The 17005-nt window shown below is 42.2% G+C and overlaps 1 protein-coding gene across 2 annotated transcripts in view; it reads right to left on the bottom strand.

The window, feature by feature from the left end:
• Nucleotides 1–17005, bottom strand: part of LOC132818315 (RAC-alpha serine/threonine-protein kinase) — a 152141-nt gene that overhangs the window by 127114 nt on the left and 8022 nt on the right. For both annotated transcript variants that reach the window (XM_060829202.1, XM_060829203.1), the window contains exons 2-3: nt 1947–2209; nt 1436–1577 (exon numbers count right to left, since the gene is read on the bottom strand). In XM_060829202.1, the coding sequence (XP_060685185.1) occupies nt 1436–1481 (46 nt within the window). In that variant the 5' untranslated portion in view covers nt 1482–1577; nt 1947–2209. The remainder of the gene's footprint in view (nt 1–1435; nt 1578–1946; nt 2210–17005) is intronic.

The following is a 17005-nucleotide window of genomic DNA, read 5'->3' as shown; positions in this document are numbered from 1 at the left end:
GAAGATATAAGGAGATTGCAAACAGATAAAGAAATTGTTCACTTTTGCAGGAAAAATGAAAAGATAGAGTATTACTTAAATGAAGAATGACTGTGGACTTCCAAGATGTATCAGCCATTGATCCTATCTTGTAATATATAAATATGCTTACATCCTTTCATACAGTGTGCAGTATTTCTTATAAGCAGAGATGACCTGGGGGTTGCAATGAGAGAAACAAACTCACTGAGATTCTTATGGAGAGAGGAGGAGAACTTCTTCAAGGTAAGCATCCTTGCAAGGGATTCGCAGTAAGGTTAAAATCAACTAGGCAACAGTGAGGACTGCAGATGCAGGAAACCAGAGTCAGGATTAAAATGGTGCTGGAAAAGCACAGCGGGTCAGGCAGCATCCGAGGAGGAGGAAAATCAACGCTTCGGGCAAAAGGGTCCTGATGAAGGGCTTTTGCCCAAAATGTCGATTTTCCTCCTCCTCGGATGCTGCCTGACCTGCTGTTCCTTTCCAGCACCACTCTAATCCTGACACTGATTTCCAGCATCTGCAGTCCTCACTTTTGCCTAGCATTTCTTATAAGAACATTTCTCATTAAGCTAACTACAATGACAGCATTTCAGCTAAATATTCTTCCCAATGCAATACCATCCTCTAAGTCACATAATAAAACGAATCAATTGCTTATCAATAGTATTTTATGACAAGCACTCTTGACACAGTAGACATTGAACTGTACTTTCAATGTGCGATTAAGAGTGTATATGTTAGTTTTCGGACTGAATGGAGTCAAATTTTCCACTACAAAACTGTAGTGGAATTGCTGGAGTGGCAACAATAATGTCTTCATCATTTAAAAGGCATTCATTCATGTCAGGAAGTGGGGAGTAAACCACATCCATTCTTGCACTAATGCTCAATTCCAGTATTTGTACTCATATTAGGACTGCCTATTCAGACTGCACTCAGATCTATAACATAATCAGGGACTTGAATAACATTAGCAATGAAAATTATTAAAAGATACTGTTTTATACAATAAAATTATTTGTTGATATTAATAGTGACAATACCATTATTGTATCAAAATGTTGTAAACACTGTAAGGAGAGGTTTTTAAATTCACAATGCCACATTTATAAGTGCCTTTATTTGTTACCATTTTCACTAAACATATAAAAAAAATTCAAGAAAATGGCCTTATAGTGCTTCTGCCATTACAAAATAAAACCTTTAATCCACACAAGATCAAATAGTACACTATAGCAATTTGCACCAAATCGTCATATGTGAACGAGATACTCTCTTGCAAGGTTTGACAGTGGTAAAGTCATTTACCAATTCTGCATATTAAACTTTGACAATTGTAAAATAGCTGTTCAAACAGAATGTGTGAAAAGAAATGTGTTGTAGTACTTCCCCTGGAATCAATGACAAACCTTACCTCTTTTGTGAAGCCACCCCTCTTTCACGATGGTACCTTCAGTCATAGTGATTAAAAAAAAATTAAACAGCAGCAAAACTTCACTTTCAGAGAAAGTTAACTCGAAGATTCCTGATTGAAACTCCCTGTTCGTCACAACAACCTGCGTTAGACACAGAAAGCAAGGATTAGTATGAGTAATTCTATCAGTTAGCAAGCTTGTCTGGGATAGGACAAGGTGGGCGTTCACAAACAGTCAGTGATTTCCGAGCTCCTATGAACTTCTGAACTAATTTTAATGAATGGCAAGGAACGTAACGCGCCCGGCGCAGCACCGGCACCGGCCATCCTGTTCAGCGGGCACAGCCACAGGACAAGCGGCTCCTGGGGCGTCCGGCCGAGAGGGAAGCCCGGGGTAAGGGGCTGACTGATCTCCCATCTCCGGACAGGCAAACGGAGACAGGCCGAGGCAGGCCTGTAGGCGCTGGGACTGTCCTCAGTGGATAGTTTACCATGAGGCTTGCTTTCCTACCTGTAGCTAGTCGGCTCCGGCGCCCTACCTCCCTGTACCGCTCCTACATTCAGCTCCGGATCGTCAGCAAGGTTCACAGGGCAGTGCAGCTGCAGTAAGCGGGGGGGGACAGCTTCTTCCTTTTGTGAGAATGGGTGACGTTAGGCTGGCCTGGGCTCCCCAACACGTCAGTACGGGGGCTTCACAACGCCCAGGCGAGCTTGACATTCTTAACTAGCAGTAAATACAGTCATCAGTAGGTTCCACAGTCAACTGAATGACTCCTGCAATTAACAAACAGTGAACAAAGTAACGACTTAGGCTCACAGCGAGGATCAAGATAACTGTCAGTAAACAATTCACAGAAACTGACGAGATAAGCAACTCTTTGTGCTCAACGACCAAATTAAAATGCTACTGTGGGTCCACAACTGGAAATGGCCATATCTCAAAGCAACTCCTGGGAGCAGCACAAAACAAAATCATCACTGGAGCAAACTATACAGGTGGACAGTGAACGAAATCACTATTTCCATTTTAAGATTTTTTTTAAAAAAAGGGCCGTACCTTATCAGAAATTGACTGTGTCAAATTTCATGGAGGGTTTCTCCCAGAGAGGTTGATCAAGTTTTCTCAAGCTATCATCCCAAACTCATCTCATTAATTGGGTGTCATGCCCATGACAGCTGCTTGTCCAATGCTAGCCAATTCATCGTAAGCTGAAGTACTCATCCCAGGATTCTTGGCACTAGCTCATTATTTAAAAGGCCATTGTGCACCCAACCGAGAGCTTGCAGTCCAGAGCCGCTCTGCATGATCAATGATATTTGCTCCTGATTATGTAGATAATGGAGAATTATTGCCTCACTTTTTAGACATGGACCAGGAGGCTTTGGTAGAAATGGTGGTGCTGAGGAGGACCCGTCCTCCTGTCCCAGTCTGGCAGAGGTAGTCTGGACACCAGACCCTGCCAGCCTGTTCCAAAGTTGCCACTTGGGTGAGTGTGGTTTCCAGAGTCAGGGGAAACACCCAAGAATGCAGGAAGACAGTCTATGCCATTTCCACTCCATCAGCATAAGCGCTAGTAATGCTTCTCTGTTCTCTCACACTCAATTTATCTCTGCCACTACAGCCATCTCCTATCAAGACTCATGCTATTATCACTACTGCATATCACATCTTCCCTCACAGACTGTCACTGTCCCAACCCTCCATTCTCACCTCACCACTTTTCCCCACCAGCACCAACAAACATGCCACTCACTTTCACTTCACTTTGCTTTCTCTCATGGAGAAAACAATCCATAACTGTGCCAACACAGCCAGCATAAATAGTGAATGGGATGTCCAACTTTTGGTTCTCCACCTGCAATGAAAAGATGACCTTGACCCTTGTGTCAGCAACTGAGTCACAGAGTCGTACAAATGTACAGCATGGAAACAGACCCTTCCATTCAACTTGTCCATGCTGACTAGATATCCTAAATAAATTTAGTCCCATTTGCCGGCACTTGGCCCATAGCCCTCTAAACCCTTCCTTTTCATATACCCATGCAGATACCTTCTAAACATTGTAATTGACCAGCCACCATCACTTATTCTGGCAGCTCATTCCATATACACACCACTTTCTGCATGAAAAAGTTGCCCCTTAGCACCCTTTTAAATCTTGCTCCTCTCACCTTAAAGTTATGCCCTCGAGTTTTGGATTCCCCCACTCTGGAAAAAGGACCTTGTGTATTTACCCTATCATGCCCCTCTTGATTTTATAAATCTCCACACGGTCACCCATCAGCCTCCGATGCTCCAGGGAAGACAGCCCCAACCTATTCAGCCTCTCCAATAGCTCAAATGCTCCAACATTCTTGTAAACCATTTCTGAACCCTTTCAAGTTTCACAGCATCCTTCTAATAGGAGAGAGACCAGAATTGCACGCAGTATTCCAAAAGTGGCCTCATCAATATTCTGTACAGCTGCAACATGACCACCCAAATTCTATACTCAATGCACTGACCAATAAAGGCAAGCATACCAAACACCTTCTTCACTATCCTATCCACCTGTGACTCCACTTTCAGGGGATTATGAGCTTGCACTCCAAAGTCTCTTTGTTCAACACCACTCCCAAGGGTATGACCATTAGATGTATAAGTCCTGCCCTGATTTGCCAATCCAAAATACAGCACTTCACATTTATCAAATTGAACTCCATCTGCCACTCCTCAGCCCATTGGGCCATCTCATCAAGATCACATTGTGTTCTCTGGTAACCTTCTTCATTGTCCACTACATGAAGCAATCTCAATTCCTGTGTTACTCTCACACTACCCCACTGTGAATTACTTCATAACATACTAGGAATTCTACTCCTTATTCACAACATATTCTCTCTTTTGCCTCCTGAAGATTTAAGCAGCATTAACATGGTCTCCGTAGTCAAAAGGACATTCCCTCCACCTCCAAGAAAAATAGCATGATGCCTCAGAGGATATACCAGCAAGGCAGCCTCCTGTACAATCCAACAGTTCAGATACTAACCCATCAGTGAATACTTCAGCTAGATTATATCTGGGAGTACCTGCTGGTGAGCATGTCATTCCTCGGTCTCTGCAGCTGATAAATGAGAAAGAACTGGTGGAGACCCTGCACTTGCCTACCTCAGGCAGGAGTGAACCCCATGGTATCAGCAGTAAGGGAGTTAATCAACAGTCACAGGAGCAGCAGGCAGTTTTTTCAGGAGCACTGGGTAACCTGAAAGAAAGACTGCAGGATTCCAGCAATGCTGTCTGGATCTTGCTGCCTTCAGCATGTGACTGTCTGGCTGTTTCCATGAACAGGATGGTGGATGTCATGGAGTGTTAGGCTCAGCAGTGTCATGGGACTTTGACTCATCCTTTCCTCACATGGACACAGAGCAGTGCTAATAGATACCCAGTTAGAGGAGGAATCACATAATTCTCCCTAGAAGTCTCCTTTCAGGACACACCAAAATTGGCTGGGCTTTCAAACCTCACCCTGCTTTTCACCTCTAACCCTGTGGGAGGTCAAGCTGAGGAGGCAGGATACACTCAGCATGTCGGGACCTCCTGGGCACAAACACACGCAGCATCACCCAACCAAAGCTCCCAGGCAAATGGGCTCCACATGGGCAGGCTGCCTCCATCATTGCGGAACCCAGGTTGCACTGAGACTGAATGGGAGCAAAGGAAGAATATGAGCTTCTGAACATAATTTGGTAGCAATGAATGACACTTTATTGCAAATACATTCTCACAATTATAAATACATGTTCACTATTATTCATCAGCTCCACAAGCAAATGTCTGTTCAGCCTAATGATACTGAAATTACAAAGACTAACCATCCTTAGTGTTACAAAATATCCTCTTGTCCAAGGTGTTAAGTGAGCACCATCCTGCTCCATGTGCAGCCAATGGAACTTGGAATATGATTTCCAGTTTGGCAATGATTTACCAGGATGTTGCCAGAGCTGGAGGGTTTGAGTTACAGTATAAGAAGAAACTGGATAGGCTGAGATATTTTTGACTGGAATGTAGGAGATTGAGTAGTGACCTTTTAGAGGTTTATAAAATCATGAGGGATCTAGATAAGGTTAATAGCAGGTGTGGGGGATTTCAAGACTAGGGGCCATATTTTTAAGGTGATAGGAGAAAGATTTTAAAAAACATGAAGGGCACTTTTTTTACACAGAGAGTGGTTCACATGTGGAATGAACCTCCGGTGAAGTGGTGGATGCGGGTATAGTTACAATGTTTAAAAAAAAAATTTGGATAAATACATGAATAAGAAACATTTGGAGGGATATGGGCCAAGCACAGCCAGATGGGAATAGTTTAGTTTGGGATGATAGTTGGCATGGACAGGTTGAACCAAAGGGTCTGTTTCTATGCCGTGTGACTCTATGACACTATAATTAGTGAATGCTTTCAGATTGCGTGTACATCACAGCCATTATAGGATTGTTTCGCAATGTTGCACGTTGTAGTCAAGTGAGCTGGCGCCAGGATTTAATGCCTTCAGTTCACAAAGTGTATATTGCTCGCAGGTATGTTTCAGCATCAGTATATGAATTTCTTTAGAATTTTATTGTCCTTTAAAGAGCATCTTGTTGAAGAAATTGAAGAGCCTTCCCTCACATTACCCTATCCCTGAATGTTGTGGCTGCCATATTCAGCTCTTGTGAATCTCAGCTCAGACTCGCAATCTCAATGAGCCCACAAACACACGTATTCCCTTCTTGTAGCCCTTTTTGTCAAACCCCGTAGTCTTTGAACTTCCCCAAGTACCCTCCCACCCCAACCATCTAAATTTTCATCGCCCCATTTTACACCTTCCCTTACACCCCCACACACCAACCCTCCTATCCCCATGACAGACCTAGTAGTCTACTATCACCCATAGAAAACAGGATGCTGCTGACTGTGGATGACATGCCTCTTGCATTATCCTTTTTTCTGCAATCTATCATCTTTCCCATTATATATTGAGTTGCCATCTCCCTTCATAATTGGAATCCCCTCTGCATCACAGCATGCTGCCTCTAATGCCCTCTAATTAAGTTCCCAGATTCAAGTCCCTGATAAATATTCCCATTGACTTTCAGTGAACAGGCCAATGGATTGACTGTAGCTCCCCTCATTGAGTGACCCGACAGTCCTGAACAATGAGTGACCATGCCTACTGACTGATAGCTGGACAGCTCCCTGATTGTCATTCCAAGATCCCCAGATTGGTTGTAATGGGGCCGCAGGGCTGACTGTGGCTCACCCCCAGACTGTAGAAGAATGAACTCCGTGACAGTGACCACCCTGAATGTTTCACTGATCATGCCCAAGCCTCTGGATTGATATCAGAGGCTGACCTTGACCTACTGTACGAAGAACTCCTGCATAAAAGGAGTCTGTTTTGACTGGGAACTACTCCCCTTTGATTTTGAGACGTGACCATTTGCATGAAGCACATTCAGTGTGCTCGACGGTGTACACACTGATACAGGGTGCAATTGTGAGACTGACACAACACAAAGCACCAATTAACTGATGACTACTGACAACCTCAACAAGCTGTCTGCGTTTGTGTATGTACTGAAAGACAAAACAGAAGAATTGTGAGCCTTTAAACTCTATCTGAGGGGGCAAAGTGCACAAAGATGAGACAAGGCAGGGAGGATGTGAGCATTCAAGGAGGCACAAAATGAGTGAGTGCTAGGAGAGCAAGTGCACTGTTATGATCCCCGTTGATGTTATATTACTAGTCAGATCCCAGACTGAAACATCGCTTTATAAATTTTTTTTTATTATTTAATGAGATGGTCTTTCACTGAAACACAAACATGCATGCTGCAGATTTGGTTTAATCAATAAAATTGAAGTTTATTATGAAAAATAAATGGAAAAAAGAAGAATAAATAAAATTATTTGTATATAACACAATTTGAAAGATTTCAAAACATACAGTAACATATTATCCCATCTAGTCCAAAACCATCATGTCATAGTATTCAAAAACCACAATGAGTTGGCTTCTTTATCAATTCTACAGATTTAACATAACTGTTCTTTTCACTTCCTTGAAAATTTGGTAGCCTCTTCCCTGATTAGTCAGACAACTGAGTTTAGACTTTCTCAGCTTTGAATAATCCCTTACAGGTTCTACCAAATAAAACTGGTCTAGAACTTTGAAACTGAAGACCTTGTACTGAGCTAACCTATTTCCTAACAGTTCTAAAGCAACCCCTTTCTCTAGGAGAAACTATTCCATATATCTAGTTCAAGCTAGACTTCTGTGAAATACGATGCTGGTGCCAGGTTTTCAAGGTGTCCTTCACTGCTGCAGAACCCCTTCCTCACACTGAGATGAATGTCAGTGGGTAGTTCTTGGCTGGCAACAATTTTGAGTGAGAGTTGGACCAATCACAAAGTTAATAAATTATGTAACTATTTGGACTAAGCAACTAATAATGAGCCAAACAAATATTTATTCTACCAAACGAAGTATCTGCCCAGAGCTGGAGTTAAATCCACTACTAAACAAAGAACTATTATTCAACTACTGAATTATTAAAACAAACCACTCACTAACTGTTGTGGGTATAGTGGCAAACCATACACCTTCCTACTGTTCAGGCATCAACTACTATTTGTTAGAAACAGTCACTGCTACTGTTGCTAAAAACATTTGGAACTTCCTAAGCATTGTCCAGGATTCATTACTTTTTCTTATTGTACGACAAACATGAAACTTAATGTTGCTCTGGACAATTCCTGTACACCTGGAACCTTCCCTGAGTGTCTACATTTAAATCACTGACTTTGGAGGATTCGGGTAAAAGTAAGCAAATATTTACTTGGGAGAAATTACACGATGAAGTACATAGTCTAATTCCTGCCTAACTTTTCAACTGGCCTCATATGGACCTACACACTCTCAAATAGATTTTGCCCAGATTTCTTACAGTCCCAGACCCAGACTGAACTCCTTCTGTACCTGACTCATAACTTTTCCCGAAACCCCCCTACAGGATCTGACATCCTGTTCCCCAGCTGTACCTGATGCTTCACACATCCACCTCCTGTGCTAATGCACCTTTCCATTCTCATATAATAGTAGTAATGTGATGCTTTAGTTAAGTAACTTGCCTGGAATAGACTATTAAGAGTAAATCTGAAAGGTGACAGTTGTTAAATGCTTTACGTGAGAGAATATCGCTACCTGTATTTGGAATCTGAGAACCATAGCAGCAATGAAATAAATGTCTATTAGTCTAATACAGACTGAAAACTATATACAAAATTGCTACTATACTCCAACGAGTGTTTGTCCAATGTGTGCAGGAGGGTTTCCTGACACAATATATAGACAGGCCAACAAGAGGTGAGGCTATACTGGATTTGGTTCTAGGTAATGAACCAGGCCAGGTGTTAGACTTGGAGGTAGGTGAGCACTTCGGGGACAGTGACCACAACTCGGTGACTTTTACTTTAGTGATGGAGAGGGATAAGTGTGCGCCGCAGGGCAAGAGTTATAGCTGGGGGCAGAGAAATTATGATGCAGTGAGGCATGACTTAGGATGTGTGGATTGGAAAAACAGGCTTCAAGAGAAGAACACTAATGAGATGTGGGGATTGTTCAAGGAGCAGCTACTACGTGTCCTCGATAAGTATGTACCAGTCAGGCATGGTGTAAAGGGCCTTGTGAGGCAGCCGTGATTTAGTAAGGAATTGGAATCCCTTGTGAAAGGGAAGAAGGCGGCATATGTAAAGATGAGGCATGAAGGTTCAGTTGGGGCGATAGAGAGTTATAAGGTAGCCAGGAAGGATCTAAAGAGAGAGCTAAGAGAAGCGAGAAGGGGACATGAAAAGTCTTTAGCTGGTAGGATTAGGGAAAACCCAAAGGCTTTCTATAGGTATGTCAGGAATAAAAGGATGACTAGGGTAGGTATCGGTCCAGTCAAGGATAGTAGTGGGAAGTTGTGTGTGGAGGCGGAGGAGATTGGAGAGACACTAAATCAATACTTTTCATCAGTATTCACTCAGGAACAGGACACTGTTGCTGATGTGAATATGGAGTCACAAATGATTAGAATGGATGGCCTGGAAATATGCAGGGAAGAGGTTCTGGGAATATTGGAGAGGATGAAAATAGATAAGTCTCCTGGGCCTGATGGCATTTACCCTAGGATCCTATGGGAAGCTAGGGAGGAGATAGCAGAGCCATTGGCCTGGATTTTTATGTCGTCATTGTCAACGGGAATAGTACCAGAGGACTGGAGGATAGCGAATGTGGTCCCCTTGTTCAAGAAAGGGAGTAGGGATAGCCCTAGTAACTATAGGCCAGTGAGTCTGACTTCAGTGGTGGGCAAAGTCTTAGAGAGAATGGTAAGGGATAAGATTTATGAACATCTGGATAGGAATAACGTGATCAAGGATAGCCAGCATGGTTTTGTGAAGGGCAGGTCGTGCCTCACAAACCTTATTGAGTTCTTTGAGAAGGTGACTAAGGAAGTGGACGAGGGTAAAGCAGTAGATGTTGTGTATATGGATTTTAGTAAGGCGTTCGATAAGGTTCCCCATGGTAGGCTAATGCTAAAACTACGGAGGTATGGCATTGAGGATACATTAGAGGTTTGGATTAGGAATTGGCTGGCTGGAAGGAGACAGAGGGTAGTAGTTGATGGACTATGTTCATCTTGGAGTGCAGTTACTAGCGGTGTACCACAAGGATCTGTTTTGGGACCATTGCTTTTTGTTATCTTTATAAATGATCTAGAGGAAGGGCTTGAAAGCTGGGTAAGCAAGTTTGCGGATGACACAAAAGTCGGTGGAGTTGTGGATAGTGAGGAAGGAAGTGGTAGGTTACAGCGGGATATAGATAAGTTGCAGAGCTGGGCAGAAATGTGGCAAATGGAATTCAATGTAGCTAAGTGTGAAGTCATTCACTTTGGTAGGAGTAACAAGAAGATGGATTACTGGGCTAATGGAAGGCTACTTGGTAGTGTGGATGAGCAGAGGGATCTTGGTGTCCATGTACACAGATCTCTGAAAGTTGCCACCCAAGTAAATAGTGCTGTGAGGAAGGCATATGGTGTACTGGGCTTTATTGGTAGAGGAATTGAGTTCCGGAGTCCTGAGGTCATGTTGCAACTGTATAAGACTCTGGTGCGGCCTCATCTGGAGTATTGTGTGCAGTTTTGGTCACCATACTATAGGAAGGATGTGGAGGCATTGGAACGAGTGCAGAGGAGGTTTACCAGGATGTTGCCTGGAATGGTAGGAAAATCTTATGAGGAAAGGCTGAGGCACTTGGGGCTGTTCTCATTGGAGAAGAGAAGGTTTAGGGGAGATTTGATAGAGGTGTATAAGATGATTAGGGGTTTAGATAGGGTCGACACTGAGAACCTTTTACCTCTAATGGAGTCAGGTGTTACTAGGGGACACAGCTTTAAATTAAGGGGTGGTAGGTATAGGACAGATGTTAGGGGTAGATTCTTTACACAGCGGGTTGTGAGTTCATGGAATGCCCTGCCAGTAGCAGTGGTGAACTCTCCTTCTTTATGGTCATTTAAGCGGGCATTGGATAGGCAATTGGAAGTTATTGGGCTAGTGTAGGTTAGGTAGGATTCGGTCGGCGCAACATCGAGGGCCGAAGGGCCTGTACTGCGCTGTATCTTTCTATGTTCTATGTTCTATGTTCTAAACATCATTGATAACTATTACACAGAATTAAACTTACTGGAAAATTGTAGGAATGTATTTTGATGGCTGTTTGAGGAAGAAAAAAGAATTATAAATTGTTATAATTGCAGTATCTTTGTTGCTGAAAGTTTATATTAAATTGCATAAAGAGGAATTATGTTATCTTTGATATATAATTGTTACAAATCTTAGAATTTATGAGATAGAAATGTTCTAAACTGTCTTCTTTAATTCAAGGTAAGTTGGAGTTATCTGGTGAAGGAAATCCACCCAGAAACAAGTACATGTGACTTGGTTGCTACAGGGACAGGAACCCATGTGAAACATCTTGAAAGAACGATGCAATTTTTAATCATCTGGACGTGAAGGAGGAAAGAACTGGTTTTATTTTCTATAGACGGACAAATCTCAGCTTCAGTCAGTCATGGAGTCAAAGAGTCATAGAGATATACAGCACGGAAACAGACCCTTCGGTCCAACTCGTCCATGACGACCAAATATCCTAACCCAATCTACTCCCACCACCCGGCCCGTATCCCTCCAAACCCTTCCTATTCATATTCCCATTCAGATGCCTTTGAGATGTTGCAATTGTACTAGCCTCCACCACTTCGTCTGGCAGCTCATTCCATACACGTACCAACTTCTGCATGGAAAAACTGCTCCTTAGGTCCCTTTTATATCTTTCCCCCCTTCACCCTAAACCTATGCCCTCTAGTTCTGCACTTCCCCACCCCAGGGAAAATACTTTGTCTATTTATCCTATCTATGCCCCTCATGATTTTATAACAGCACCAACCTATTCAACCTCTCCCTACAGTTCAAATCCTCCCAACCTGGCAACATCCTTGTAAATCTTTTCTGAATACTTTCAAGTTTCACAGCATCCTTCCAATGGGAAGGAGACCAGAATTGCATGTAATATTCCAAAAGTGGCCTAATCAATGTCCTGTACAGGAGTAACATGACCTCCCAATTCCTGTACTCAATACTCTGGCCAATAGAGGAAAGCATGCCAAACACCTATTCACTATCCTGTCTACCTGCTAAAATTTGCTTTCCCAAAATGCAGCACCTCGCACTTGATCAAGATCCTGTTGTAATCTAAGTAACCTTCTATAGTGTACACTACAATTTTGATGTCATCTGCGAGCTCACTTCCCTTACCTCTTATGCACACATCCAAATCACTAAATAAATGACGAAAAGTAGTGGACCCAGCACCGATCCTTGTGGCACTCAACTGGTCACAGGCCTCCAATCTGAAAGATATCCCTCCACCACCACCCCCTCACTTCTACCATTGAGCTAGTTCTGACCTCTATGAGATCTAACCTTGCTAACCAGTCTCCCATGGGGAAACTTGTCGAACGTCTTACTGACTAGATCGTGTCAACTGTTCTGCCCTCATTAATCCTCTTTGTTACTTCTTCAAGAAACTCAATCAAGTTCATGAGATATGATTTTCCATGCACAAAGCCATATTGACTGTTCCTAATCAGTCCTTGCCTTTCCAAATACATGTACATCCTGCCCCTCAGAATTCCCTCCAAAACACTTGCCCACCACCGAGGTCAGGCTCACTGATCGACAGTTCCCTGGCTTGTCCTTACCACCTTTCTTAAATAGTGGCACCATGTTTACCAACCTCCAGTCTTCCAACACCTCACCTGTGACTATCAATGATACAAATATCTCAGCAAGGGGCTCAGCAATCACTTCCCAAGCTTCCAACAATATTCTATGGTACACCTGATCAGGTCCTGGGGATTTATACACTTTTATGCATTTCAAGACATCCAGAACTTCCTCATCTGTAATATTGACATTTTTCAAGATGTCACTATCTATTTCCCTACATTCTATATCTTCCATGTCACTCTCCACAGTAAATACTGATGCAAAATACTTGTTTAATATCTCCCCCATCTCCTGTGGCTCCACACAAAAGCTGCCTTGCTGATCTTTGAGGGGCTTTATTCTGTAAATACCCTTTGGATTCTCCTTAGCCCAATTTGCCAAAGCGATCTCAAATTCCATTTTTGCCTCCTGATTTCCCTCTTGAGTGTATTCCTGCTGCCTTTATACTCTTCTAAGAATTCACTCGATCTATCCCATCTATACCTGACATATGCTTCCTTTTTTTGTAACCAGACCCTCAATTTCTTTAGTCATCCAGCATTCACTACACCTATAAGCCTTTCCTTTCACCCTAACAAGAACATACGGTCTCTGGACTCTTTTTATTTCATTTCTGAAGGCTTCCCATTTTCCAGTCATCCCTTTAGCTGCAAACATCTGCCCCCAATCAACTTTTGAAAGTTCTTGCCTAATACCATCAAAATTAGCCTTCCTCCAATTTAAAACTTCAACTTTTAGATCTGGTCTATCCTTTTCTATCAGTATTTTAAAACTAATAGAATAATGGTCACTGGCCCCAAAGTGCTCCCCCACTGACACCTCAGTCACCTGCCCTGCCTTATTTCCCAAGAGTAGGTCAAGTTTTGCATCTTCTCTAGTAGGTACATCCACATAATGAATCAGAAAATTTTCTTGTACTTAACAAATTCCTCACCATCTAAACCCATAACACTATGGCAGTCCCAGTCTATATCTGGAAAGTTAAAATCCCCTACCATAACCATTCTATTATTCTTAGAGATAACTGAGATCTCCTTACTAATTTGTTTCTCAATTTCCGCTGACTATTAGGGGGTCTATAATACAATCCCAATAAGGTGATCATCCCTTCCTTAGATCTCAGTTCCACCCAAATAACTTCCCTGGATTATTTCTGGGAATATCCTCCCTCAGTACAGATGTAATGCTATCCCTTATCAAAAACGCCAGTCCCCTTCCTCCCTTTCCTCCCTTTCTATCCTCCCTGTAGCATTTTATCCTGGAACATTAAGCTGCCAGTCCTGCCCATCCCTGAGCCATGTTTCTGTAATTGCTATGATATCCCAGTCCCATGTTCCTAACCATGCCCTGAGTTCATCAGCCTTCCCTGTTAGTCCTCTTGCATTGAAATAAGTGCAGTTTAATTTATCTACCAGCACAGTTTGTGAAAATACATTGGCTTGTTTTTGGATTTCTTTTATTAGTTAGTGCATTTTCTTTTATTCATTCATGAGTTGTACATGTCTCTGGCTGGGCCAGTCTTTTATTGGCCATCCTAATTGCATTTAAGAAGGTGGTTGTGAACTGCCTTTTTGAACTGCCTTATTCCTTGTCATGTATGTACATGCACAAGCTGTTAGTGAGGGTAATAGTGACAACGGAGGAGTGGAGATGCAGATCTAAATCAAGATTCTGTGTGACTTTGAGGAAAATTTACATGTGATGGTGTTCCCATGTATTTGCAGCCCTTTTCCGTCAAGATGATACAGGTCACGGGTTTGAAAGGTGCAGTTTGAGGATTTTTGGTGAGTTGTAGCAATGCATCTTGCAGTTGTACATACTGTTGCAACTGTGCATCAGTGATGGAAGTAGTGGCTGTTGAAAGTGTTCAATGGGATTGGGCCGAGTCTCTTGAGTATTGTTGAAGCTGTGATCATCCAGGCAAGTGCAGAGTATTCCAACGCCTTCCTGATTTGTGTCTTGTAGACAGTGAGCAGGATTTGAGCAGTCAGGAGATGAATTACTCACCACAAAATTCCAAATCTCTGATCCTCGTTTGTAGCCAATGTATTTAAATCACTCCATCAGTTCGTTTACAGGTCAGATCCACCCAGGATATTGATAGTAGGCTATTAACTGATGACAATGCCATGAATGTCATGGGGTGATGTTTGCATTCTCTCTTGTCATTGGTCAATGCCTGACACTTATGTGTTGCAAATGTTACTTATCAGCCCAAGCCAAAATGGTGTCCAGGTTTTTCTCCATACATGGACTGCTACAGTATCTGAGCAGTCATAAAAAGTGCTGAAATTTGTACAATCATTCGAAAGTATTCCCCAGCTCTCAACTTATGGTTTTGAGAAGATTATTGATAAAACAGTTAGAGATGGTTAGGTCTAGAACATTACCATGAGGGACTGAGTGCAGTGAGCCAGGAGCCTGGGTTGGCATCCCACCTGTTCCAGAGGTGTGTCATTATAGGTTGTTCAGAAAATAAGTACCATAAGGCACATACGTAGTGATGTGTTGAGGCTGACGTGATTGATTTTAAACAAATACCACCATTTTTTTTTGTGCTAGGCATGAATACAACCAGTGGAGGGTTTTCCCTTGAATGTTATTAATTCCAGTTTTGCTAGGACTCCTTGTTATATTTTCAGCCAACTGTTGCCTTGATGGCAAGGGCAGTTACTCTTACTTCCCCTCTTGAGTTCTGCCCTTTTGCCATATTTGAACCAAGGCTATAATGAGGTAAGAAGTTGACTGGATCTGTTGAAATGCATTTGTTCATTGAATGTTGTTTGATAGCATTGTCGAAGGTAGCTTTCATCACTTTATGAATGATTGAGAATACTGATGATATGATAATAGGCTAGGTTGTATTTGTGTTGCCTTTAGTGGACAGTCCATACTTAGACAATTGTCCATATGGCCTGATCAATGACACATTAGGTTTTGGGTTCTGAAGTCTTGTTGGAACTATATCCATCCAGGCAAGTGGAGAGCATTCCATCACATTTCTGGTATGTGCATTATCTTCAAGAAAGGCCGATTACTTGTTCACATGTACACACTAGGTATACAAGAGGAATGGAGCTGCCAGATGACAGTTTATAGGTTTTTAATACCGAAAATTTAATACAAAAGGAAATGATCAAGGAAACAAAAATGTGGGGCAGGTGGATCGGGGGGGAAGCAAAAGATCCATGGTTATACCATTTCCAAGTAGTAACTCATTACTAGAAAGTAGGGTGAAGATGAGATGACTGTTGCGAAAGGGTAGAAGGCAGAAACATACTGTCATCCTTATTTAGACCTGAGGAGAAGGGGGTCAACCTGCTTCCTTCTTTTCAACCTTTTTGTTTGGTCACAACAAAGTTCTGAGTTTTGTTTTGCACACGGCTGTACCTCTCCCTAAATAAAACTGCAGTTCATTATGTTTTTCTGTGAGTAATAAGGAGCTAATTGACAGAATTTTCTCAAGCAAATTGAAACAGGCAGATTTATTGTTTATTAAACCAGAGTAAAGTAATTAAAATATGACATCAAGCACTTGATGTAGTCACCTGAGCCCACGCACTCACACATACAAATGCACACATACAAGGGAAGATAAAGGAATACATGGCTAAGAGTCATTTGGTTGTCTTTAAAGTGTAGAATTACTTTTAATTCTGAGGATGATGGTGTTTATCTGAATTTTTAGATGACATCAGTCATAATGCTGCAGTTATTGAAAATTCTCAGCTCCTGATAGAAGTTCAGGGCACACCGCATTTTGCAGAACCTGGTATCTCTTCCGAAGAGAGACAGAGTCCTCACTCTGGATGTTACCGCAATTTTTCAAATGTGTGTCTGCAGCAACAAATCCAGGTTTTTAATCATGGCTCATCACAAGGGGACAGCAGAGGAATGGGTGGGTTGTTGGTGTAAAATGAGGACAATCTGTATTTACAATGCGTTTTGATGCTCCATCCAGAATTCCCTGTGATTTTTCGACATAAATGAGCACAGTTCCAATCCTCCTCTTTGCATAATGAAATTCAGACTTAAATTTTCATTCTGGAAAAACCTGCAGTCGAGGAGTCTCTTATTTCACCCACAACTGAAGCCGATTTGTTTGTTTTCTCACCTCCATCTTGCATTTTTCAAAGAGTTTGCCTTTTCTCAGTCACAGCAATACCATTTCTTTGTACTCTCCTTGTCTACTTTTGAGCTAATTGACCTTGGGAGCCATTTAG

Source organism: Hemiscyllium ocellatum, chromosome 8 (genome assembly GCF_020745735.1).
Source record: "Hemiscyllium ocellatum isolate sHemOce1 chromosome 8, sHemOce1.pat.X.cur, whole genome shotgun sequence".
NCBI classification, from domain to species: Eukaryota; Metazoa; Chordata; class Chondrichthyes; order Orectolobiformes; family Hemiscylliidae; genus Hemiscyllium; species Hemiscyllium ocellatum.
The sequence above is the reverse complement of the archived record's forward strand: the minus strand, read 5'-3'. Positions and strand labels throughout refer to the sequence as shown.